The sequence below is a fragment of the Littorina saxatilis genome, linkage group LG13 (genome assembly GCF_037325665.1).
Source record: "Littorina saxatilis isolate snail1 linkage group LG13, US_GU_Lsax_2.0, whole genome shotgun sequence".
In the NCBI taxonomy this organism is placed as follows: domain Eukaryota; kingdom Metazoa; phylum Mollusca; class Gastropoda; order Littorinimorpha; family Littorinidae; genus Littorina; species Littorina saxatilis.
Window position 1 is genome coordinate 3,117,981 of NC_090257.1, and position 27,500 is coordinate 3,145,480.

A 27,500-nucleotide genomic window follows, 5' to 3' on the forward strand; every position below is an offset into this window, starting at 1 on the left:
ACCAATTCTTCACCCTCTGGCTTTCCATAAAAGGTTCTGTAGATTTTAACATTTGTTATTAGGGAGACTTCACCAATTCTTCACCCTCTGGCTTTGAATAAAAGCTTCCATAGATTTAACATCTGTTATTTGGGAGCCTTTAATAACTCTTCACCCTCTGGCTTTCCATAAAAGGTTCTGTAGATTTTAACATTTGTTATTAGGGAGACTTCACCAATTCTTCACCATCTGGCTTTGAATAAAAGCTTCCATAGATGTTAGCATCTGTTATTTGGGAGCCTTCACCAATTCTTCACCCTCTGGCTTTCCATAAAAGGTTCTGTAGATTTTAACATTTGTTATTAGGGAGACTTCACCAATTCTTCACCCTCTGGCTTTGAATAAAAGCTTCCATAGATGTTAGCATCTGTTATTTGGGAGCCTTCAACAATTCTTCACCCTCTGGCTTTGAATAAAAGCTTCCATAGATGTTAGCATCTGTTATTTGGGAGCCTTCAACAATTCTTCACCCTCTGGCTTTGAATAAAAGCTTCCATAGATGTTAGCATCTGTTATGATTTGGGAGCCTTCAACAATTCTTCACCTTCTGTTTTTCTCTGCTGATCCCCACATCTCTATCCTTCAATGCAAAATTTTTTTTATTCCCACTCAAGTACAGGGCAGAAACAATCTCAGTAGCACACACACACTTGTCATTTGACAGAACTTGTGGAAAAAGAATACCAACTGACACAAAAACGAACTCACCAGCTCAGAGGCAATCAAATTTTCCAAATCCTTATCTGTGCTCTCTGCCGGCCTGGATGTGATCAACTTCTCCTGTAACAAACGAAGATAAGTTCACCAATCACAGTAAAAAAATAAACAAAAGTTAAGAAATCAGTGTTCTAAATGAAAAGATGTAAATCAATGAATGAAATGAATGAAGGTAAATAAAAAGACCACTATAATAAATAAAGTAATCAATCACTGTAATAAATAACAAAAAGTAAATAAATCACTGTACAAAAAAGAAAAAAATTGTCACTCAAGTCTCAATCAAACATGTAAAAATCAACCAAATTTGTATAGCATCCCAAAAAAGTTCCTCTCTGATACAACCAAAAGACAAACAATAATTGTGTTTGGGTCCTAGAAAAAACAGTAATTGTTCAATTTATATGAGGACACCTGCAACGGAAAGAATACTTCTTGCTTCTCCTTCACAAGCGGTGAAGTGTGCAGAAATGAGTTTGTACTAAAGGTTTTTTAAAGTGAAAGAGAGAGCATGTCGGATGTGAATGGGAAGGGAATTCAAGGTAGGGGAATCATGACACTGCATTAAACCAGGAGGATATCCCCTCCAATATTTTCAGAAAATAAACATTAAAATATCAAAAATCACTAGTAAATGCTGACACTTTACCTTCAGTTTGAACAAAGTCTCATTCTTCGGGTGCAGCTGCTCCGCTCGGTCCAACCAGTACTAAACGAAAAACAGTCACAAAAATTGCAATTTTTTTTGTTACAAACTTTCATTTTTCATACCATACAGAACATGGCAAACCTCTACCGGATTTATTTTTGTTAGTGTTACCAACTGTGCTACTTCTGCAAATCTAATAAATAGTGTTACACAACAATTTAAAATTAAACCAAGACACACACAAGTAATAAGTTGTTCAACACCATCTTATTCCGTCATCATCATTAAGTATACACTTAATAATAATACTAATAAGATCAAACTCTGAAGATCAATACCTTTCCCTTATCTGGATCAACACCAATGTCAGCATACAGCTCACAAACTGGAAGGAAAAATTAGAGGAACAATTAGACATGTTGAGAGAGTGGGACGAGCAAACCAAAAAACAGTTCAAGTGTACACGGCCTTTTCTTTTTTTATCTTTCTTTTATTTAGTGAAGACTGGTACAGTGGTAGTATTTTTTTTTTAAACGGTGAACATAGATTGAAAACGGAAAGAAGTTATATGAAGGATGTCTGATTAAAAAAACACATGGCCATGGCTTCATGTGACGTAGGCAGGTATAGGAATTTATCACAACAATGTTGGTATGTACAAACACAATAAAGAAATGTTGTAGCAAGCATGTATCCATGAGTAAGCATGTATTCATTCTATTCAATCAAAGAGAAATCATAACATCAATTCATATTGTACCTTGAACGGTTGAAAACGACGTTAAACACCAAATAAAGAAAGAAAGAATTCATATTGCTAATACACACACTCAGACACACACTACAACCACATCACATCAACTCTACATATGTTTATGCCCAAATTAGTGAATATTCATGTATACAAATACATACTGTATCAACACTATAACCATAAGTTGAGTCATTGATATCGCATGTTATCAACATCACCTCACAAAAGTTACAGCTGAAAAAAGCATGAAGCAGTAATCACAATACTGTACAGGTTAATGGCAGGGAAGATTTTTTTTTTAATCTAACTGAAAGCGTGACCCTTCTAGTTCTAAGAGTTAAAAGTAGACAACAAAGACAAAGAACAAAAATCTCCATGTAACTAGCACAGTAAATGTTCACTTTTCTCCTTACTTTTCAGGAGAACATCCTTGGCAGTACCACCCATTTCCAGAAATCTGAAAAATAAAAGCACAAGAGATACACAAAACCGGAAAGAACAGAAGAAAATGATCAAATGAATCAACAACAAGAGGCGAAGCCTTCAAGGCTCACGTAAGAAATAGACAAACAGTAACAGTAACACAAACTCAATCACTCCGTCACACATACACACCCACACACACAGTAAGCATAGGTGACACTGTGCAAGAAAGAGAGACACTAGATCTAGATCTGTCTGTCTGCATGTAGCCTACTTACAGCCTGGACACGACTGCCAAATAGTCTCGGCCCGCTCAAAATAACAATGACCGAGACCACACACACCACGCGAGAGAGAAAGACTACAGGGAGGCATGCCGTCATGATGCATTAATTGACGTCAAACACTTTTGACCGTGACGTAATCTTATGCGAGCTTTATCCATAGTCTTGGATAACCACTCACACATAGACTCGGAAATGTTAAAGTTTCTACCACAGACATACACACACACACACGCACGCACAAACGCACAGACAGACAAAGTTACGATCGCATAGGCTACACTTCGTGAGCCAAAAATCTAAATATGTAAATATATATATAAGCAATGAGCAGAGCTCCACTACTCATAGGACATGAACACAATGCCTGAACATTGTTGCTAGTCACCAATACATTATTGTAACTCTTCTGTGGATCAGGCCTGTTGTTTTTCCCCAGAACACTTACAGTTACATCCACAACCAACCAATGACGAAACAAGTGAACCACTAACTAAGGCAACCTTGTTTCTATAAACTTGTAAGTTGTATTGAAAATCATAATGATTGCTTACAGTTTTACAATGCAAATTATTCTGTACTGTCTGGGCTTTACAATAATACATGTATATGAAACAATAAAATCAGTACACAATAATTATTAACTGAATAACTAAAAAACAGAAAGTATTTTAATTCTTATATATTAGAGTTATATATTGTAATAATCTAATACCATCTCACAATAACAAATAATGGAGAACAGCCTAACAGCAGGGTAAATAAATTCATGAATATATATGTAAAACTAGTAAAACTCTACTCGCAAATTCATGAGTGTTTCCCGCAGCTGTTCAATTCAATACAACTTAATAATCTGAATGAGGAACATACAGAAGTTTGTATTTTGGCTCGAATACACAAATATCAAATTCCGTAAAGTCACAGCCCTTACATAATGTACTCACAGTCCATGAATGCATAACTAGAACACACATGAATTCAAAACAAAAAGAAAGCACAACAGCAACCAGTTCCGGTCAATTCTTTATCAAAGTTTCGACAGACAGTCGCTGACTTCATCAGCATGGTCAAGAGATTATAAAATGTAACTTTTTTGAAGAATGCATCACATCATCAGCATGTACCTTTTGTAGGCCTCCACAGCATTCTCCTTGTTGCCCTTGGCTTCCTCGATCTGTCCCAGCAGTTTGTAGGCCTGGGGCACCGAATCTCGCACACTCAGGAACAGTGCAAGATGTCTGTGCAACAATCATGAAAAACAATTAGCTAAGAACAAAAAGCATTACTTACACCCCCACCCATTAGTTAAATCATCCTAGATCTACTCAAGATTTTTTTCTCAAAGGACCAAAAGAATCAAGTTTGTCATACTATAATAATAATAATAATAACTGGACATTTTTAAGTGCCTAACCTATGGCTCTAGGCCCTAGTAACTGTAAGTGTTCTGGGGAAAAACAACAGGCCTGATCCACAGAAGAGTTACAATAATGTATTGGTGACTAGCAACAATGTTCAGGCATTGTGTTCATGTCCTATGAGTAGTGGAGCTCTGCTCATTGCTTATACATACTACTCAGTCATACATTTAGGGTCAGTCGGATTACCTCAATCACTCAACCAGGGCTTTTTTCTTAGTCCAAAGCAATAACCTTAGATTCTGAGAATTTCCTGCTAAAAATGATTTTCATCAATTCATGGCAGATACCTGTAGCTGCAGTAATATGGCTACTAGTACTAGCGCTAGTAGTAATACTAATAAGTACTATACTCCAAATGCTGTTCACACTGAGAAACTGAAACAGACTTCGTTTTCATAAAATATCTGTCAGTGTCACCCCTTATTGTGCTTTTGTGCTGCTGGGTTTTTTTCTGTAAAGAGATCTATCTTTTAACTATTCTGAATGAAAGTTTGAATCACCATATATAACATTAAAATTAAATAAAAAACGAATAAATATATATGTTTTAAACAAACAATGAAGCATACACACTGTGTCACACACACTTACTGACTTAGCAAACTTGTAGCTGCATAGACCTCATCAAACCTTTAAAAAATTCATTACCTTCTAGCAATGTCAAATTCTCCCACTTCAAAGTAGAGTCTGGCAATCTGGTATCCTTTTGCATTCTTCTGTTTTGAAGAAAACAAAACAGTTCATTGCAATTTTCTGTTCATTGTCCACAAAAGTAGGTCATCTATTGATCTAACACTGGTTCTTCATCTAGATACCTACTGACTTCGGCTAGTACATGCCTAGTGCTGTGCGCATCAACATTTAATTTTTAAATCAAAGAAACCTCTTCAATGACTTCATCATCATACATACATGTATGGTCGTAGATTTTTAGATAAACCTAAGCAAATTAACTGACGTTGATAGTAAACCCTGGGGTGCTGAAAAATATCACTATCAGGCAACAAAATGTGAAATCCACAGAGTGTATTTCTGAGGCGGGGGCTGGGAACTTGTGCCGATGTGGGACTGGGAGACTTTCAGCGGCCTTGAGACCGAGAGTTGGCTGATGAATGTAGCGCTAATGAATTAATCTCGTTACAGAACACGAACCACTAGCTTACAACATCAAGTGCCCACATATCATATAATGATATTCAAAAGAAGACTATGAGGTGAACAGTTACAAGTAAAAAGTTGAACCGAAACTACAAATTTCCCGAGCTTTGTAACCGTGTTGGCAAGATTTCAAAAGGTAAAAATGCTATCGCATATATTCAACACGTGTTTCTCTGAACGAGACTAAAGACTATTTTGTTTACCTCCTTGTCTTCTTTGATCTTTCCGAGAATACCCTTGACATGTCTGTCGACATCTTGTTTCCTTCTAAACATCGTGATAGGGTATTTTTCACAGACGATCGCAATAGATTGCCGCCATGAAATCTGTCCTCTCCTCTCTCGTAAAATAGCTCTGTATGTGCGTACGAAACTATTGAAGTTCAATCCAAAAGATATATAATCGGTTAACTGCTCGCGTTTTAAAGAATTAAGGATTCTATAATGAATCGTAAATAAGCCAAATATAAATTTAAAAGAGACAGTTTACAACACAAAAATGCGAAATCTAAACATTTAAACACCCAATTATTCCCAAACAAAATAAATTCCACCAAAACAAGAATGCTTGTTGCATATTACAAGCTTCTTTCGATTTTATAAACTGCTCATAAATGCAATAAAACAAATTTCATCAAATAACCAAGATGCAGATGCTTTTTTTTTTACATTTAGTCAAGTTTTGACTAAATGTTTTAACATAGACAGGGAAGCGAGACTGAGGGTCGTGGTGTATCAGTGTGTGTGTGTGTGTGTGTATATGTATACTAGATGAATACCCGCTTCGCCGGGTAGCCGGCTTCGCCGGGAAGAAGTAGAGCCGAATACCCGCACCGTACGCCGGCTTCGCCGGGTGAGTGGTGCACCGTACGCGATTGAAGCCACACGAAGGAAGGGAGATAAACACGCAAAACACTGGAAAAGATAAGGAGCGTTGTGGACAGTGACCTTCTAAAAATAGTAACGGGAATATGGATTGAGCGTTGTGGACAGTGACCTTCTAAAAATAGTAACGGGAATATGGATTGACGCCACACGAAGGAAGGGAGATAAACGCAAAACACTGGAGAAGATAAGGAAGAGTTACTGAAAATGGATGAACAGAAAAACCAAAATCGGTTCAGCGATGCGCGCTGAGAGCACGTGTTGAACATTTTCATCGACCAGATTGTGTCCGGGGTGTACCTGAATATGCCGTGCATCGTGAACACACACACACACACACACACACACACACACACACACACACACACACACAATCACACACACACACACACAAGTCTTATATATATATATAGAAGATCATGTATGTGTGTGTGTGTGTTTGTCACGGTAGAGCGCTTCAGAGAAAATTACTGGACTGATCTTCATGAAATTTCACATGATAGTTCCTCGGTATGATATTCCTTGACCATTTTTTTTCTTTGTTTTCGATAAATCTCTTGATTAGTGCTTTTGTGAACAAGAAACAATTAACAAGTGGCTCTATCCCATCTTCCCCCTTTCCCCGTCGCGATATAACCCTTCGTGGTTGAAAACGACGTTAAACACGGGCGGGGATATAGCTCAGTTGGTAGCGCGCTGGATTTGTATTCAGTTGGCCGCTGTCAGCGTGAGTTCGATCCCAGGTTCGGCGGAAATTTATTTCGCAGAGTCAACTTTGTGTGCAGACTCTCTTCGGTGTCCGAACCACCCCCCGTGTATACTACATTGGGTGTGCACGTTAAAGATCCCACGATTGACAAAAGGGTCTCTCCTGGCAAAATTGCTTAGGCACAGTTAATAATTATTGTCTACCATACCCGTGTGACTTGGAATAAGGCCGTGAAAGGTAAATATGCGCCGAAATGGCTGCAATCTACTGGCCGTATAAAATTTCATCTCACACGGCATCACTGCAGAGCGCCTAGAACTGTACCCACGGAATATGCGCGATATAAGCCTCATTGATTGATTGATTAAACACCAAATAAAGAAAGAAAGATAAATCTCTTTGATGACTTCATACCCGGCTTTTTCTAAAAGTTGAGGCAACACTGTCACGCCTTCATTTTTTTTTTAAGCAAATTGATTAACATTTTGATCAAGCAATCTTCAACGAAGTCCAGACTTTGGTATTGCATTTCAGCTTGGAGGCTTAAAATTAATTAATGAGTTTGGTCATTAAAAATCTAAAAATTGTAATTAAAATTAAGCTTTTATAAAACGATCCAAAAATAATTTCATCTTATTCTTCATTATTTTCTGATTCCAAAAACATATAGATATGTTATATTCGGATTAAAAACAAGCTCAGAAAATTAAAAATATGAAAATTATGATTAAAATCAAATTTCCAAAATCGATTTAAAACCAATTTCATCTTCTTCCTTGTCGGTTCCTGATTCAAAAAAACATATAGATTTGCTATGTTTGGATTAAAAACAAGCTCAGAAAGTTAAAAAGAATAGAGATACAGAAAAGCGTGCAATCCTGCGCAGCGCAACCACTACCGTGCTGTACTGGCTTGTCAATTTCACTGCCTTTTCCACGAGCGGGGGACTGACGATGCTATAAGGTCTTGGTGAAAAAATGCAGTGAGTTCAGTTTCATTCTGTGACTGACACACACACTGACACACACCCACCGTGGCACACAGTGACTCTGTGACAAACACTGTGACTACGCACGCGTGCGCACGCACTGTGGCACACACACACACACACACACACACACACTGACACACACAAACACACACACACACACGCACGCACTCACACACACACCGCGGGGCCGTGACAACTAAGCCCATTCAAACGTTTCTTTGAACTTCGGACATAAGACAAATCGCAGTCACGTGTGACCCGGCGTATTCCGGCGTTTAAAGGAGCTGTCAGTCTGAGATAAGGCCAATGTGGCAAAACCAATGTGGGCGCTATGTAGATTTACAGTGAACTCCCCTGTAGCAATCGGGAAAGAATCGAGGAGGTGACAGAGAGAGAGAGAGAGAGAGAGAGAGAGAGAGAGAGAGAGAGAGAGAGAGAGAGAGAGAGAGAGAGTGAGAGAGAGAGAGAGAAAGGGAGAGAGACTCAGACTCAGACTCAGACTCAGAACTTTATTACAAAAGGATAAAGGTTTTAGGCAAAGCCTATTCTTCCAACCTGTCCTTTATACAACACATAAAGACAGACGCACATTACAAATATAAATTCAATCATATAAAATACAGAAATACATTGTACAGAATGCAACACAATGTGCATTTAAGGAATTACATAAGGAGAACTCAAAAAGAGAGAGAGAGAGAGAGAGAGAGAGAGAGAGAGAGAGACTCGAGAGAGAGACTTAGAGAGAGAGACAGGCTGACAGAGAAACAGACAGACAGACAGAGACAGATAGACAGACACTCGGACCGACAGACAGACACACAGACAGAGAGAGACACAGACAAAGACAGAGAAACTACTGAGAGAGGGGGGGGGGTGGGGGGGGGGGGGGCTGCACTGATGTGCATTCCTCTTTTTACGCCACAGTCAACGGCAGTGTGAGCTTTTTTTCATCTATGCGGGTGTCTCTCTGTCCACTGTAAACTGGCAGAGTAAAAACCGATGATATGCTCCATTGTTCAGTGAAACCTCTGTTTTCAGTCCTTTCATTTTCAGACTGACTCCCTCTTGATAAGGTCTCAGTAAATGTTCGGACTCCTTTTTCTTTCCGGTGTAGGATCCGGTCCGGTCCCCCCTCTGAAGTAGTCCGCCGGGGGACCAATTCGTGGCAAAAACTGCTCTATAATGGTCCCCCCTTAGACATCCAGCCTCGTTATATTTAGTCAAGTTTTGACTAAATATTTTAACATCGAGGGGGAATCGAAACGAGGGTCGTGGTGTATGTGCGTGTGTCTGTAGTGTGTGTGTCTGTGTGTCTGTGTGTGTGTGTAGAGCGATTCAGACTAAACTACTGGACCGATCTTTATGAAATTTGACATGAGAGTTCCTGGGTATGAAATCCCCGAACGTTTTTTTCATTTTTTTGATAAATGTCTTTGATGACGTCATATCCGGCTTTTCGTGAAAGTTGAGGCGGCACTGTCACGCCCTCATTTTTCAACCAAATTGGTTGAAATTTTGGTCAAGTAATCTTCGACGAAGCCCGGGGTTCGGTATTGCATTTCAGCTTGGTGGCTTACAAATTAATTAATGACTTTGGTCATTAAAAATCTGAAAATTGTAAAAAAAAATAAAAATTTATAAAACGATCCAAATTTACGTTTATCTTATTTTCCATCATTTGCTGATTCCAAAAACATATAAATATGTTATATTCGGATTAAAAACAAGCTCTGAAAATTAAATATATAAAAATTATTATCAAATTTTTTTTTCGAAATCAATTTAAAAACACTTTCATCTTATTCCTTGTCGGTTCCTGATTCCAAAAATATATAGATATGATATGTTTGGATTAAAAACACGCTCAGAAAGTTAAAACGAACAGAGGTACAGAAAAGCGTGCTATGCAGCATAGCGTAACCACTACCCCGCTCTTCTTGTCAATTTCACTGCCAATGCTGTGAGCGGTGGACCACGAGTATACGGTCTTGCTGCGTTGCATTGCGTTCAGTTTCATTCTGTGAGTTCGACAGCTACTTGACTAAATATTGTATTTTCGCCTTACGCGACTTGTTTTTCTTGTTACAATGTTAGTAATGTTACCAGCAATTTCAGAGAAAAGAAAGGAAAGAATCAGTCAGAGACTGGTTTCATTTCTTCTTATCAGTATTTATTTATTATTCATTTTATTTCATGTGATTTTTCTTTTGAACGGCATTATAAATCAGATCTATTTTATTTTCTGCAAAATATAGTCAAACAAAGAGATTTCTGTCTGTGCACTACATAATACCGGACGAAGATATAGATTGAAAATGGCTTGAATGCCTAAGAAAAACGAGGCTGGATGTCTAAGGGGGGGACCATTATAGAGCAGTTTTTGCCACGAATTGGTCCTCCGGGGGACTACTTCAGAGGGGGGACCGGACGGGATCCTACACCGGCAAAGCCTATATTCAGTTAGGATTTCATGTCTTCAAAGGCACACTCCTTCTCGTGAAAACAGGTCGGCTCACCATCTTAGGTCTGGCTAGTCTTTAGCATGAGATAAGACCACAATTCCACTTGGACACATACCAGGAAGCAACACCCCCACTGCTTCCTGTGATGAGTTGGAGTGGTTTGAAACATTTATTTACGAAATTTTTATTTTTAAAATTGCCCCCTCCATGGAACTTCTTGACCCCAACAAATTGGGGGGGGGGGGGGGGGAGTTTGCCCAGTCGGTAGAGGCGCTGGCTTTAAAACCGGTTGTTACTATCAGCGTGGGTTCAACCCCCAAGTTCGGCGCGGGATGTGTGTCCCAGAGTCAACTTTGTGCAGACTCTCCGGCCTCGGTGTCCGAACACCCCCGTGTGCACGGATGCGCACGATAAAGATCCCAGGGTCACAGCGAAAGCCTCAGGCCTTGGAAACACGAATACATGCATGCAAAAATATGAAGCCCGGGTGTCCGTTCGGCCAACAGCCAAAAAAGGAACCATTTCAGCACTGACCCAAGACGACCCAACCGGGCCCGGTCCCTGGCCCATTTCAGGTCTCCTCTAGCAGCCGGCAGCCAGCTGTCTACACCCCCCCCCCCCCCCCCCGCATTTTTATTTTTTATTTTCATACAAAGCCGGGTTTTCCCGTGTAACATGCCCCTAATGGCTTTGCCGTGAGGGCGTAAAACTTTCATTTTCTCTTTCTTTAAAATTGCCACTGTGCACAGAGGGCATCCAGGCTGTTATGTTTTGGTATGTGACCAAGTGGAGGGATTGTCTTAGTCCCGTGCAAAAGCCTGGCCAGTTCTGAGATGGTCAAGCCAAAATCAGTGTTTACATTGGAAGGGCCGGTGTAACGATTACATCTTTCCCCTGTGTACATCTTTCCCCTGTGTACATCTTTCGATCCCGGTCACTGCGCATGCCCAAAACTAGTATAATATAGGTCCCTGGAAGACTGAACTTGGGCTGTGGGTCTTGTCTTGTCTTTCCATTACTGCCCACAATCAACAGTAGTGATTATTTCGGCACTTGATGGGATGTTGCGCAAGTCCAGTAAAGCAGCGTTTCCAGCATCCAAAAGTCCATTAAAGTTCACAGGTTGGGGAGTATGGGGAGTAAATGACTCTGAGCAGCCCCTTTAACACTCAGCCGTAACAGTACACAATACTTCAGTCGAGTACATCATTGTAAATCAGCTGCCTTCTGTTGAAATCGTGTGACATTTACTGTTTTCATTACTCTGTGCGTGTAATACTTTTCAGCTGTGTCATTGTTCATTGCGAAGGCCAGAAATCTATAGCCGGCAAGGCAGACAAGTGAATTGTACTTCAGTGCGTTTGGGTGTTAAGACTCCGGTGACCTAAATATAGCGCACTTTGCACAGCTGACACTTCTCTGTATCGTCATTCGAACTGCAGGTTTCCCAACGAACAGGTCGACTGCAAACAGCCAGCGTCATGTCCGAGCCACAAGCCAACCCCGACACCAAAGTGAAGTTCACGCAGGTAAGATAAGCGACGCATGGGAATTTTATGAGTAAGAGTCCAAATTTGCACAGGAAAATCCCGAACATTTGCAAGGGAGGTAATCAAGTAACTTTCGCTTTCACGAAAATATTGCAAAACATACCTAATATAGGCTTTTACTTCGGTTTCCTTTCATATTTCATATTTTCATATTAAAAACAACAACACGTTAGCGTCGTTTAAAAACCAAGAGGGTCTCTGATACTGATAGCAAAGCCGAAAATAGGCTACCTACAGGACTGAATAATAAGTGAACAAAAAGTAATTCTTTTCGAGTTCAATTTGGTTTAGTTAGTTTGCACAAAATGCAGTAAGCTGCGTGGCTCATAAAGCATCCCATCAGTGTTTCTCAATGTCTTGTTTTGCGAATGCTTTAAAACTTTTTGAGGAGAATGCTTACACATTTGTTATTAAGGAGCTGCTTACAATATGATTTATTGAACAAAATCAAATTTCATTTTTGAAATGTTAACTTATTCATGTACACAACTTTTCTTTCTAGCTGTTCATCAACAGCGAGTGGGTCAACTCGTTGAGCGGCAAGACTTTTCCTGTGGTCAACCCGTGCACAGAGAAACCAGTCTGCCATGTTCAGGAGGCTGACAAGGTATGCAGCTAATTAGTGACAGAAGAATATTATGTTGGAATTAGAATACACATTTATAGCAAATGAGGTGTTCGGTGGGTTATAGAAACACAAAAATACCCAGCATGCTTCCCCCGGAAGCAGCGTATGCTGCCTGAATGGCAGGACAAAAACGGTCATACACGTAAATCTCGACTCGTGCAAAAACATGAATGAACGTGGGGGTTTAAGCCCATGAACGAAGAAGACGATGAAGATAGCAAATTAAGTACGTGTAAAACAACAGAGCACCAAAAGCTGTGCATTCCTGCGTCCTGTACACACTAGAAAAACAGGGATCGACGGTATGGATGATAATGCAACTTTAGTGCATCCAGGGACCCACTTCTTTAAGTTTTTTTGGTACGTTTTTTTCAGCTTTAGTGTGAGACTGTACTCTGCTAGTTTCCATTGACAATGGAGGAGAACATACACTTGGCAAGATTCGTAAAACAACAACACTTTCTGCCATATTAGCATATATCTACACCAACGCGAATTTACAGAGTTTAAATGCAACCTATGACTGAGAAAATAATGCTTTTGGGAAGGTCTCGCAGAACTTACAAAAGTCATCCTCGTCTTAGGACCCTCTAAATTTATTCTTGACCTCTTAAAAATTCAAATTGGGGGTCCCAGGACGCTCCAGATAGAGATCTATGGGTAGCCCAGAACCATAACGGAGACAAATCCAAAAACAAAGAGACTGCCAACGTTCCAAAATTCAGAATAAAAAAACTAGAAAGGTAGGTTGCTGGAACATTTGTTATTGACAAAACAATACATTCACAGATATTTCGACCCAACGGTCTTTTAAGTGAACAGACAAACAAATATTCACACAATCTGACGAGTGGCCGTAAACTGATAGAACTATCAAGATAAGTTTTGTGTGAATATTTGTTTGTCTGTTCACTTAAAAGACCGTTGGGTCGAAATATCTGTGAATGTATTGTTTTGTCAATAACAAACGTTCCAACAACCTACATGTACCTTTCTTGTTTTTTTATTCATAACAGAGACAGGAAATATTACACTAGAACAAGAGAGACTGAACAGAGCGCAGAAATGATAGATGTGACTGGTAAACTATTTTGCTGTTGATAACAATAACACCATAAAAAAATGACATAAGATAACAAAATACTAGCAGCTGTGTTTTGAGAAGGCAGCCAGGGTTGCCAATGTTATTCTCTCTCCAAAATGTAGAAAACCTTTCAGGTAACATGTGTCTCAATGTATGAAATTGTGCAAATACTTTAATTACTTGCTGTAGGTATGCCTTTTTGTTCCATAAGAGATCCATTATAACTCGGTCACAGCTGGCACATATAGTCTTTACAACCGGCAGGGTGCATGCATGCTAAGATAATAGCTTATGACTAAGGACACAGATGTTCGGCCACACATGTTCCTCAATGTTGAGTTAATTATGTGTTTTACCTCTAATTACTCAAGCTCAACCTTTTCAGCTGTGGCATGATATACTTTATTACTTTATTGTCCCATCGCTGGGAAATTCGGGTCGCTTCCTCCCAGTGGAAAGCTAGCAGCAACGGAGTCGCGCTACCCAGGTGTCTGCGTGTTTAGTTGTATTCAGCCACCTGCACTTATGGCAGAATGACCAAGGTCTTTTACGTGCCATTGTGATGACACGGGGGTGGGACATAAAGTTGACCCGTGTCCGTCCCGGCCCGAATTCGAACCAGCGACCTTTCGATCACAAGTCCAGTGCTCTACCAACTGAGCTACCGTGCCCCGGTATATGAGGAAAGTCTTTGTTATACAATAACTGGTAAAAAAAAAAAAAGTTAAAAAAAAAAGATATCTGTACTCACTGATAAAAGAACAGCACAAAACACAAAAATGTTTTAATAACTGGTAAAGTAAACTGATGAAATTAATAAGTTTTATAACGTGTTTTTTTTTATATATACAACATGCCATTTTTTTTCATTTTTGAAAATGTTTGTGTGCAATCCATTCTCAAATTGCGCATTTAATAATAAACCATTTCATCTAAATGCTGACAATGTTGTTATAAATGGTAGTACTGTGTAGTAGTACGTAAGTAAATTACCAACTGCTCAGGGGATGAACCAGTGTTTGAATTATTAGCTCTCTTGCTTGTTCAACATAGTTATCAATCACAGTTAATTAATCAATCAATCAATCAAACTATCTGTCTTTCTATCTATCTATATCTATCTATCCATATCTCAGTCTGTCAATTATTCTTTAATAAAACTTGTATGGATATTGTTGAGGAGATAACTGCTGCTATACTATCAGGTAGTATGCTGACGAATAATTCCCCTTGGTTAATTATGTATGCAGACATGCGTAGAAATAAAGTACCTTCCTTTTCCTGCTACACACGATGTCGGCTGTCCTTCTGTATGAATGACTATTATCTGCATCCATCTGGCATGTTACATAAACGAACCCAGACCAACACGTTACATGGTGGCAGCGCGTGAGTACTCTGTTCTGGTAGACTAGATCTGGACGCGATGGCATTTAAACCTCCATCGAATTTTCCATTCGACAACCCGTCGGCATGGCCAGATTGGAAACAGCGCTTTCTTCGATACAGAATCGCATCGAAGCTGAACAAAGAAGAGCAGATAGTACAAGTTAGTAGTCTCATATACTCAATGGGGAGTGATGCAGAGAAGATACTAGCCCAGTTTAACCTCTCTGTCTCTGAAGAAGATGGGAAAAAGTTTGACATTGTTCTTGCTCGTTTGCACCAAAGCGAAACGTGATTCACGAGAGAGCAAAATTCTACAGAAGAGACCAGAAGGAAGGAGAAACAGTGGAACAGTACGTGCGTGCATTGTTTGATTTGACACAGTATGCTGATTTTGAAAACAAAGATGATGCAATCAGAGACAGGCTCGTTCTCGGGTGCAACGATAGTGAATGTTCAGAGAAACTTCAACTTCAAAGCGACCTGACTCTAGAAAAAGCAGTGACGTTTGCTAGACAACAGGAACAAGTGAAATCAGAAATACAGCAGCAAAGAGGTCAAACAGCAAGTGCATCGCTCGACGCGGCTTCTTTCAAGTACAAAAGACGACCAGTGGCGGCTGGCAACAAACCGACGAGCACCACAGGCGCGCGGAGCACCACAGGCGCGTGTAGCAAGTGCGGCGGAACGCACCAACGGGGACAGTGTCCAGCACATGGAAAGAGATGCAACAAGTGTCATAAAATCTCACATTTTGCTCGTGTGTGTAGAAGCAAAAGTGTGAACGAGGTTAATTCAGCACCAGCAAACAACGTACCACAGGTGACTGAAGAGACATTTTTTGTTGATTCTGTGGACAGTGGTGAAGAACCATGGAGAGTCGATATCAACATCCTACACAGAAAGGTGAACTTCAAAATAGACACCGGTGCAGATGTGAACATCGTGAACAAGCGAACCTGGAGCTTTTTGGGAAAGCCGAAACTACAGCCATGTGAGACTGTAAGACTGATAAGTCCAGGTGGTAAACTGAACGTCATGGGAAGTTTCCAGTCGACAGTGACAGACCTGCCTGTCAAAGTGTACGTCATCGACAATGAAACAGACAACCTTCTGAGCAGAAAGACGGCAAACTCCATGGGTTTAGTGAAAAGACTGAACAGTGTGAACTTCGGTGAAGTGAAATGTACACCAGTCAAGATAAAGCTGAGAGAAGGAGCAGTTCCTTACTCCGTTCCGGTGGCACGACGCATTCCTATTCCTCTCATGGACAAAGTGAAGGAGGAATTGAAGAGAATGAAAGAAGGAAACGTCATCGAGGAGATCACAGAGCCTACAGAATGGGTAGCGCCTATCGTACCGGTGGTGAAACCGAACGGCAAGATTAGAATCTGTGTTGATCTGAAGAAGTTGAACCAAGCTGTCGAGCGTGAACGCTACATGATGCCGACAGTAGACAACGTCATACATCAGCTACGTGGATCATCAGTGTTCTCGAAGCTTGACGCTGCATCGGGATTTTGGCAGATACCCTTGGACAGAGAAACTGCCAAACTCACTACTTTCATAACTCCTTTCGGGCGTTATTTCTTCACGCACCTACCCTTTGGGATCAGCTCGGCACCAGAAATCTTCCAGAGAATTATGACAGAGATTCTGGTGAACATTCCAGGCGTTGTATGCTACTACGACGACATCCTTTGCCACTCACGAGACAATGAAGAACATGCTCGTCTTCTTCATCAAGTACATGCCAGACTGCAAGAAGTGGGTCTACGGCTGAACGACGAAAAGTGTGAGTACAACAAGTCTGAGATAAACTTTCTTGGACACATCATCAGTAAAGACGGCATTCGACCTGACACGTCGAAAGTTGAGGCTATCAGCAACATGGTAGAACCGACGAACGTGACTGAACTCAAGCGGTACCTGGGTATGGTGAACTATCTTGGTCGCTATCTCCCAAACCTGTCTTCAGTCCTGAGACCATTGAATCAGCTACTGACGAAAGAAAGTGTGTGGTCGTGGGGCCAGAACAGGCAGAAGCGTTCGCCAAAGTGAAGCGCTTACTGACTACAGCACCTACCTTGGCGTTCTTTGATCCAGCTAAACCAACGACGGTGAGCGCTGACGCAAGCAGTGTTGTTGCAGGAACACGAAGAGGGACTTCGTCCTGTGGCTTTCTGTTCCAGAACTCTCACAGAAGCTGAAGAACGCTACGCTCAGATAGAGAAAGAGTGTCTCGCGACAGTGTGGGCGTGTGAGAAATTCGAGAGATACCTGGTTGGCCTCGAAACGTTTGTATTGTGCACAGATCACAAACCCCTCATACCCTTGATAAACACAAAGGACTTAACGGATACGCCACTGCGTTGCCAACGCATGCTCATGCGTTTGATGCGATTCAAACCCGAAGCCAGATACAACCCCGGAAAAGAGATGTTCGTGGCGGACACACTTTCACGTAGTCCCTTGACAGGAGGCAAAACTTCTCTTCGACAAGAAGAACTACAGAACGACGTAGAAGCTTACGTCAACACAGTCGCATCCTCGTGGCCAATGTCAGACCGCAGGCTTGAGCAGATTCGGGCAGACACTCTCAAAGACGTCAACCTGAAAACAGCGCTCGAGTACACCGAGACTGGGTGGCCGCGGTACAAAGAAGATGTGAAGCTAGCAGCCAGAGATTTGTTTGCAGTGAGAGGAGAACTAACTGTAAACAACGGCCTACTCATCAAGGGCGACAGAATCGTGATTCCTTTCAGCATGAGGAAAGACATACTGGAACACATCCATGATGGACATCAAGGTGTGAACAAGTGTAGGGAGCGAGCCAACCAATGTGTGTGGTGGCCTCGCATTAGCAAGGACATCCAGGATCGGGTAGCTAAGTGCAACTTCTGCACCGAGCGCCTACCCACTCAGCGTTCAGAACCATTGATTCCATCAGCTCTGCCAGAGAGACCATTCCAGAAAGTGGGAACTGACTTGATGGAACTGAATGGACAGAACTACCTAGTCGTGATGGACTATTATTCCAGATACCTGGATGTAGCTTACCTACCAGATACAACGTCCAGAACAGTGATTCTGAAGCTCAAGAACATTTTCGCTCGTCATGGGATTCCAGAGACTCTTGTATCAGACAATGGTACACAATTTACGTCGGCCGAGTTTCAAGCATTTTCGAGAGACTGGTGTTTCAAGCACGTAACGTCTAGCCCTCACTACCCTCAGGCAAACGGCGAGGCGGAAAGCGCGGTGAAAATCGCGAAAAGGATTCTCTGCCAGGACGACAATTTCTTGGGACTGTTGGTGTATCGTTCAACACCGATACCTGCCCTTGGAGCAAGTCCAGCAGAACTAGCGTTCGGAAGACGACTTCGAAACATCCTACCATGTCTTCCTGAGAACTTGAAACCGAAGAACATCAACCGAGACGAACTACAACAGCGTGACGAAGCAGCCAAAAGGAGGCAGAAGCAGACATTCGACAGGCACCACGGGGTACAGTCGCTTTCACCTCTACAGCCAGGCGACCAAGTCTTCGTCAAGTGTGACGGTGAGAAGGGGTGGAAACTTCCAGCTGAGGTGCGAGAGCAGTGCGCACCAAGATCCTACATCGTCCGTACACCTACTGGGGACCGAAGACGCAACCGGAAACATCTTCGTCTTCGTCCGGTGGCTCCAGCTCCAGCCAGCAGAGAAGCCGATCCAGTACCGGAAGCGGTACCAGACACCGTTCCAGGTGTTGACCCTGATCCTCCACCAGATAGCAGTGTGGATACCGAGGACAGTACTCCGACACCCGGAGACTACGTAACTCGCAGTGGCCGAACTGTAAAGAAGCCAGCGAGATTTGAAGAACAGTAATTTCTGTGTACACCAGATTTCTAGTGTTCCGGAGGTATCGGAACGTACCGAGAAATAATATTTCAAATTCGTTTTCTTTTGTTAAAGTTTATGAACGCTATCCAGTAAAGATAAGCAACAGTGTGTTCATTTGACGGACGGTAATCTGTAACAGTGGAATCGGAACATTATCGCGAACAGACAGAATTATGTTAACCGTTTCGGTATTTTGAATTTATGTCGGAAGTTGCATGTTCTGGTATTCATAAAGTTAAAGATGGTTTCTTTAATTCCTTTTGTAAAAGGGGGAGATGTTGAGGAGATAACTGCTGCTATACTATCAGGTAGTATGCTGACGAATAATTCCCCTTGGTTAATTATGTATGCAGACATGCGTAGAAATAAAGTACCTTCCTTTTCCTGCTACACACGATGTCGGCTGTCCTTCTGTATGAATGACTATTATCTGCATCCATCTGGCATGTTACATAAACGAACCCAGACCAACACGTTACAGATATCACATAACTATCACATTACCTATCCGCATGGTATTGTCCATAAGTGGCTAATATGTTGTTGTAAGTTTGTTATGTTTTTTGCTAGAATGTATATGTATTTGATGTTATGTTTAATAGTATATTTTATTCATAGTTAATATATATGTAAATAATAATAATAATAATAATAATAATAATAATAATAAATGAGCATTTATATAGCGCAACATCATAACTTTACAATTATGCTCTTTGCGCTTGACACATTTAAAATTAAAACACAGTTATACAAGCATTTACATCTACATTCATAGTCAGCAACGCTTAATTAAAAGCATACACCATCAAACATACATTACAAAAGATTCTTCCACTAACTAAGTAATAAAAACATGAATAAAATAGGTAGTGTAAACAAGGAAATACGTACCTGCTGAATACCCTTAATCAAACAGAACATGTTATCATGTAGAAAACCTTTCAGGTAACATGTGTGTCTCAATGTATCAAATTGTACATACAGTATGTAAAGTGCAGAGAGCAGAGGTTACTGTGGTTCGCGCTATTTAATTAAGCTGTCATTATTATTATTATTATTATAACTCCGATTTTAGCCCCTCCCCCTTGTTTTTACCACTAGCAACAGGAAATAAGTGAAGAGTGATGCATAGGAGGACAAGGATGATTTATTACGGAGAGGGACATTTTGCATTCTTGATTGTGAGGGATGAATTAAAAGATGTGCCTTGAGTTCTTTGTGAGTCATTAGTGCATTACAGGGAAGACATTTAATGTTTAGAAATAACATGCTTTTTAGAAACAAGACCACCTATTCACTCATACCCATCAACCCATCCATTCATCCCATTGTTTCATCCATGCACCCTATCCATTTAATCCTGTCATGTTCACTCAAAACATCACTCTGTTCATCTGTAAACTCGTCCGTCCATGCATCAGTTCATCTGTCTGTCCAGCCCATCCATTCGCCTCACCCACCCACCTATCCAACTTAATCAATCCCAATCCATCCATACAATTACCAATCCAACTCGACCCATCCACCCAAGTCAACTCACCCGTCCACCTATCCATCCCCATCCATCCGACCTTATCCACCCACCCACTCAGCCATCCACTCACTCATTCACTCAGTCATCCATCCACCCATCCATACATCCAACTGGTTTTGTTTCAGGCTGATGTGGATGCAGCAGTGGCAGCAGCGAGAGCTGCCTTTGCATTTGACACCCCCTGGCGCACAATGGATGCCTCCAAGAGGGGACAACTCATCAACAAGTTTGCCGATTTGCTGGAGAGGGATGTAGAGTACATATCGGTAGGTGGGGATGAAAATCAAGCTTTACAATTTTTGTTCCAAGCTTCAACAGTTGAGACTGTGAATCAAGCGACTGTAGCTGCTTTTAAGACCGACACAAATCAGAGAAAAATGGATCTTATGAGAGAAATAGTCTTAAAATTAGGGTAAAGGTAGAGACCTCATGAACATGAAACAATATCAAATAACCAAAGGGAAGTAATCGCTCTTAATGCATACGACATGTGTAATAGAGTAAGCGAGAGTTGTACGGAACCTTTTCTCCTGGCACCTGAGAGAATAACAAGCATTGAAATGAACAAGCGACTTTCATCCTCAAAAAAGGATGATCACCGCAAGCTCATATGCTCATCATTCTCTAAGGCACTCCAACTAACAGCTACGTACACAGTCATATACAAGAACCAGCTTTTACTTCCCTTTGGTTATTTGATATCTTAACATTGCTCTGCCTCATTCTGTTTGAGATTCTAATGATACTTTCGAGGCGACCCTGTAACAATGTGTGTGTTTGTGTGTTTGTTCTGTTTAAACCAGTCTTGATCCAAGGACTAAGTCCGGTCGAGAATAAAAGCTGGTTCTTGTATATGACTGTGTACGTAGGTGTTAGTTGGAGTGCCTTAGAGAATGAGCATATGAGCTTGCGGTGATCATCCTTTTTTGAGGATGAAAGTCGCTTGTTCATTTCAATGCTTGTTATTCTCTCAGGTGCCAGGAGAAAAGGTTCCGTACAACTCTCGCTTACTCTATTACACATGTCGTATGCATTAAGAGCGATTACTTCCCTTTGGTTATTTCGCTCTGCCTCATTCTGTTTGAGATTTCAACATGAAACAAATTAAGAAGGCCTCAGAAGGGGGGGGGGGGTCTGAAATCCAAGGGTCTGAAAATGGGGGTTCACGGTACTGGAAAGTTCAACTTTCTAGCTTACTTAAAGTAGCTTACTCTCCAAGTAACATACTCATACAGTGACATTCAGAAGGACTAGATTTGTTTCAAGTTGATTTATTGCTATTGTTGTTCTTGATATAGTTGCTGTCTCTGTTGTTAGAATTCTTTTCAAAACTCTTTCCTCATGTATTTCAACAGAATATTGAGACTCTAGATAATGGAAAACCGTTCCTGGACTCTGTGGATGATGTAAGAGCAGCCATTGGTGTATTCCGCTACTATGCAGGCTGGTGCGACAAGATTCAAGGTCGCACAATTCCTGTGGGTGAGTTTCTTTTGTCTTCATTGAGAATTTTTATTTTTTAAGCTAGAGTGAGTCGAATTGTTGAATTTCCATATTACATGCTACTAATTTTAAGAATGATTGAGTATCAGTGCATGAATGTACAGGACAAAAACAGGAACGTATGTTTGTATGTGTGTGCGTGTGTATGTGTGTGTGTGTGTGTGTGAGAAAGAGAGAGAGAGCCAGAGAGATAGGACAGAAATGATACAAGACAAATTCTAGAGTATTTGAACCGCAACACTTTAAGTAGATTTAAGTTGACACTGTGATTCATATTTTTCTGTTCACATATTTGCTTCTGATTTCAGATGGGAGTTACTTCACCTACACTCGTCATGAACCTGTTGGCGTCTGTGGGCAGATCATTCCTGTGAGTTAAAGATTGTAAATATTTCAGTAGACATGAAAGTACATGTACGTGTACAGCACAATTTTAAAAATGAGAGGTTTTCTTGATAGCTTGTTACTTACTTGTTTAACTCAGAATACCAAAACAGATGGACTCTTTGGTTTTGTCTAAAATGAAACGTTTCAATAATTTAAATTTCTTGTTTTTTTTATTCTGTTTGAACCTTTCAGTGGAACTACCCCATCATGATGGTGGCGTGGAAGCTCGGTCCAGCGCTGGCCTGCGGGAACACTGTGGTGCTGAAACCAGCCGAGCAAACGCCACTCTCCGCTCTCCACTGCGGAGCACTGCTGAAAGAGGTGGGAAAATTGTTTTGATCTGAAACAAAGGGGTGGTCTGGTACAGTGAAACCCACCTTTTAAGACCTAAAAAAATGTGAAAACAACAGGTCCTAATAACAACAAAGTCTTGTTTGTTTGTTCGTTCATGGGCTGAAACTCCCATGGCTTTTACGTGTATGACCGTTTTTACCCCGCCATTTAGGCAGCCATACGCCGCTTTCGGAGGAAGCATGCTGGGTATTTTCGTGTTTCTATAACCCACCGAACTCTGACATGGATTACAGGATCATTTTCGTTGCGCACTTGGTCTTGTGCTTGCGTGTACTCACGGGGGGGTGTTCGGACACCGAGGAGAGTCTGCACACAAAGTTGACTCTGAGAAATAAATCTCTCGCCGAACGTGGGGACGAACTCACGCTGACAGCGGCCAACTGGATACAAATCCAGCGCGCTACCGACTGAGCTACATCCCCGCCACAACAAAGTCTTAAAATGGAGGTAAATTTACAGAGGCTATGAACAGACAATCTGAAAACAACAGGTCCTAATATCAACAAAGTCTTAAAATGGAGGTAAATTTACAGAGGCTATGAACAGACAATCTGAAAACAACAGGTCCTAATAACAACAAAGTCTTAAAATGGAGGTAACTTTACAGAGGCTATGAACAGACAATCTGAAAACAACAGGTCCTAATAACAACAAAGTCTTAGAATGGAGGTAAATTTACAGAGGCTATGAACACAGACAATCTGAAAAATAAAGGTCTTCAAAAGGTAGACGGGCGCAGTGGCGCAGTGGTAAGACGTCGGCCTCCTAATCGGGAGGTCGTGAGTTCGAATCCCAATCGCTGCCGCCTGGTGGGTTAAGAGTGGAGATTTTTCCGATCTCCCAGGTCAACTTATGTGCTGACCTGCTAGTGACTTAACGACTAACTGACCGACTGACCTCAATTTTGGCTGACGAGACACACCCACTGTAACCTGAAATTGACTCTCGACGCATTGACAGGAGTGGTAGACTGAGGGCTATGGTTGCTAGAACGTCACGTTTCCGCAATTCTTTTGTTCCCAGAGCTATCCATGCTTTCAACCAATCACATGTTAGAGGCCTCTATCATGTTTCTCTGTCATAATTATTACTGTACTCTGTTGCTGGGTTACCTGTAATGTATGTATTTTTAGTAACTGTATTACCGTAGTTCAAATGTGCGGTGTTCTTGTCGACATGTGGTGCTTTGTATACCTTGTGTGTGCGTGGATGTGGAGGTGGACTCTTGGACGTCTTTTTGTTATTGGAATTATGGTTTTTGTTAAATTGTATTACTGTTGCTGTTGTTGTTGTGTGAGTGAGTTGTGTGTTGGCAGACTTGACTTGACGGATGACTGTTTGCGTTAGTGAGACTGTGATCATACTCATAATAATCATACTCACTTATTTTCTTATGATGTTTTTGGCTCACGTAAGTGTAGCCTATGCGATGCTAACTTTTGTCTGTCTGTGCGTGCGTGCGTACGTGCGTGCGTATGTATGTATGTATGTATGTATGTCTGTGGTAGAAACTTTAACATTTGAAGACGTCACAACATTTGAAGACGTCATATTATGACGTAAGGGGGTTAGACGTCACGCGAAGGAATTACTGAAAGTCTCGGTCATTGTTATTTTGCCGAGCGGGCCGAGACTAGTTTTTTCTTCGAAATCGGCCATTCAGATCTAGATCTAATGTCTCGCTTTCTTGCACAGTGTCACCTATGCCGCTTACTGTGTGTGTGTGTGTGTGTGTGTGTATGTGTGACGAAGTGATTGAGTTTGTGTTACTGTTTGTCGATTTCTTACGTGAGCCTTGAAGGCTTCGCCTCTTGTTATTTTTTTTATCATGCATTCTTATTCTTTTGATTGGAAATGAGTATTGTTACAACATAATTTCCATATGGATTAATAAATTTGAGTTGAGTTGAGTTATACATTTTGTTAAGCACCTGTGATAATAAGTGCATGTTAAAACTGAGCAGTGCTGGTCATCATGCACAGATTGTATTCAGGCATCTGCATTCCATCTTTGTGTTGAACAGGCAGGTTTTCCCCCTGGTGTGGTTAACATCGTGCCTGGCTTTGGAACGACTGCAGGTGCTGCCGTCTCTGAACACATGGACGTGGATAAAGTCTGCTTCACCGGCTCTTCTGAGGTGAGAGAGAGAGAGAGAGAGAGAGAGAGAGAGAGAGAGAGAGAGAGAGAGAGAGAGAGAGAGAGAGAGAGAGAGAGAGAGAGAGAGAGAGAGAGAGAGAGAGAGAGAGATCAAATCAAATATAATGTTTTTTTACGAGGGTTGTGGCATTTTTTCAACCAGCCCTCGCCCAGACAAGGACTACTCTAATCACACAGACATTCACATAAAAAGGAGAGAAAAAACAACACAGAAAAAAAAATCTTAGGAATATGTACACAAAAATGGAGAGAGAGAGAAAAAGAGACAGAGAGAGATTGAGAGATTGAGAGAGAGAGAGAGAGAGAGAGAGAGAGAGAGAGAGAGAGAGAGAGAGAGAGAGAGAGAGAGAGAGAGAGAGAGAGAGAGAGAGAGAGAGAGAGAGAGAGAGAGAGAGAGAGAGAGAGAGAGAGAGATAATATGTTCCTTGTGGAACAATCGTCTCTGTGTTTTGCCAACTCTGTTGCTTTTAAGTGATTGGTACATGTATTGACAAAAATGGTAAATTTTGAAAATCACAGGTCATCAATTTATTGTTAAATGTCGGCCACTTTTTGAATACCTGTTGGATGTGCGCATTGAAACATGTTTAACTAGTCTTTGCCAGCTAACAGTGTCAAAAACAAGAACCAAACAAGTCGCGTAAGGCGAAATTACTACATTTAGTCAAGCTGTGGAACTCACAGAATGAAATTGAACGTAGTCCGCCGCTAGTGCAAAAGGCAGTGAAAGTGACGACCCTGTTTGGCGCGGTTGGTTATTAGATTTTTTAATCAAAGATAAAAAAATCATGTGAAGGTTGGGTTTTATCAACGATTACACATTTCAATCCTGTATTTATAAACTTTTTCAAGTTTTATTTTATTCTAAACCCCAGCTTCATTGATTTATGAAAAAATGTTAAAATGGCAGGTTGGCAAGCTGATCATGCAAGCAGCAGGTCGCAGCAATCTGAAGAGGGTTGCTCTGGAACTGGGAGGGAAATCTCCACTCATCATCTTTGCCGATGCTGACTGTGAGTTCACTTGTTTTTCTGGGCGGGGATGTAGCTCAGTCGGTAGCGCGCTGGATTTGTATCCAGTTGGCCGCTGTCAGCGTGAATTCGTCCCGACGTTCGGCGAGAGATTTATTTCTCAGAGTCAACTTTGTGTGCAGACTCTCCTCGGTGTTCGAACACCCCCCGTGTGTACACGCAAGCACAAGACCAAGTGCGCATGAAAAAGATCCTGTAATCCATGTCAGAGTTCGGTGGGTTATAGAAACACGAAAATACCCAGCATGCTTCCTCCGAAAACGGCGTATGGCTGCCTAAATGGCCGGGTAAAAAACGGTCATACACGTAAAATTCCACTCGTGCAAAAAAACCACGAGTGTACGTGGGAGTTTCAGCCCATGAACGCAGAAGAAGAAGAAGACTTGTATTTCTTTGTTTCTGTCTTAATTCCCTGTAAACGGCTCTCAATTAGGTGTTTCTCACTATTGTGCTATGCAAAAGCGATAAGCTGACTGGAAACATTGTTTGGTCGATTTAGAGCAGATTTAATAGAAATATCATGACATGTTTACGTCAAATGTATCATTAAATAACTTTCTCGCATTGAAAGCATTGTTCTAAATGTGTCTGTAAAGAATGGTATTTATTGGGCGAAATGGGCTTCATGAAGTCTACTTCACGAAATTTACTGCACAACGCTTTGGCACTGAATTTATGGTAAAATGACTTCTCCAAGTCAACTTCAGGCTCAATATTTAGCCTTAATAGACAAAGGGACTGCAGAAGGTGACCTTCATTGTCAGGTGTCTTTTTATTGGAGGGGCCTCATTCGCAGGAACCACTGTATTACCTATAAGTGCTACTGCAGTAACACTCAACAGAAATGCTGTATTTTGTTCTGTTGGAAATGGTTTCAGTGGACGAAGCAGTCATGTGGGCCCATGGAGCGATCATGAACAACCACGGCCAGAACTGCTGTGCAGGGTCAAGGACATTCGTACAGGAAGAGATCTATGACAAGTTTGTGCAGAAAGCCAAGGAGATGGCGGAGAACAGAAGTGTGGGTGATCCCTTCGACGCCATGACCATGCAAGGGCCGATGGTGGGTGGAGAGAAATGCTGACTTTTCTTTCTTTTCTTGATGCCTATTGAAGGGCTGACTTTTATCAGTACAGCTATGTAACTCTCTCCTCCTCTTAAAACCACCAGTATCTGAGAAATTAGGTCTTGAAATATTTAGGTCTTTGTAAATGGAGGTAAATTTAGAGACTTTTTGTACCGAAAATAAGAAAAAGGACAGTTGTAGAAAGGGGTTAAGGCTTGAATCAGGAGGTTGTTAAAGGAGGTTCCACTGTATGAAGTGTTTGGTAAGTAGCTCTTAGTTTTATCAGCTTTATTTAGCCTGTAAAACACCTTGAGGTTTCATTTGACGTATTTTGCAGGTTGACCAAGCCCAGTTCCAGAAGGTCTTGGACTACTGTCGCTATGGAAAGGAAGATGGCGCCACCTTGCAAACAGGAGGGGTCAGGGTTGGTG

The 27,500-nt window shown here is 41.2% G+C and overlaps 2 protein-coding genes and 1 long non-coding RNA gene across 6 annotated transcripts in view; 2 read left to right on the forward strand and 1 right to left on the reverse strand.

Annotated features, from left to right (window-relative positions):
- LOC138946267 (E3 SUMO-protein ligase RanBP2-like) overlaps positions 1-5,781 on the reverse strand; it is a 112,954-nt gene extending 107,173 nt beyond the window's left edge. For both annotated transcript variants that reach the window (XM_070317805.1, XM_070317804.1), the window contains exons 1-7: positions 5,652-5,781; positions 4,939-5,006; positions 3,994-4,107; positions 2,573-2,616; positions 1,744-1,790; positions 1,406-1,465; positions 748-819 (exon numbers count right to left, since the gene is read on the reverse strand). In XM_070317805.1, coding sequence (XP_070173906.1) covers positions 748-819; positions 1,406-1,465; positions 1,744-1,790; positions 2,573-2,616; positions 3,994-4,107; positions 4,939-5,006; positions 5,652-5,723 — 477 coding nt within the window. In that variant the 5' untranslated portion in view covers positions 5,724-5,781. The remainder of the gene's footprint in view (positions 1-747; positions 820-1,405; positions 1,466-1,743; positions 1,791-2,572; positions 2,617-3,993; positions 4,108-4,938; positions 5,007-5,651) is intronic.
- LOC138946290 (uncharacterized) overlaps positions 1-27,500 on the forward strand; it is a 40,657-nt gene that overhangs the window by 7,538 nt on the left and 5,619 nt on the right. The gene's annotated exons all lie outside the window — the stretch shown is intronic.
- Positions 11,706-27,500, forward strand: part of LOC138946277 (aldehyde dehydrogenase 1A1-like) — a 21,414-nt gene continuing 5,619 nt past the window's right edge. For all 3 annotated transcript variants that reach the window (XR_011449226.1, XR_011449227.1, XM_070317820.1), the window contains exons 1-10: positions 11,706-12,026; positions 12,550-12,654; positions 20,696-20,836; positions 21,926-22,052; positions 22,382-22,443; positions 22,653-22,781; positions 24,839-24,952; positions 25,883-25,985; positions 26,882-27,066; positions 27,407-27,500. The exon at positions 27,407-27,500 is cut by the window's right edge and continues 71 nt beyond it. Coding sequence is in view for 1 of the 3 variants with exons in the window: in XM_070317820.1 (XP_070173921.1) it covers positions 11,979-12,026; positions 12,550-12,654; positions 20,696-20,836; positions 21,926-22,052; positions 22,382-22,443; positions 22,653-22,781; positions 24,839-24,952; positions 25,883-25,985; positions 26,882-27,066; positions 27,407-27,500 (1,108 nt within the window). In the remaining 2 variants the exon portion in view is untranslated. The remainder of the gene's footprint in view (positions 12,027-12,549; positions 12,655-20,695; positions 20,837-21,925; positions 22,053-22,381; positions 22,444-22,652; positions 22,782-24,838; positions 24,953-25,882; positions 25,986-26,881; positions 27,067-27,406) is intronic.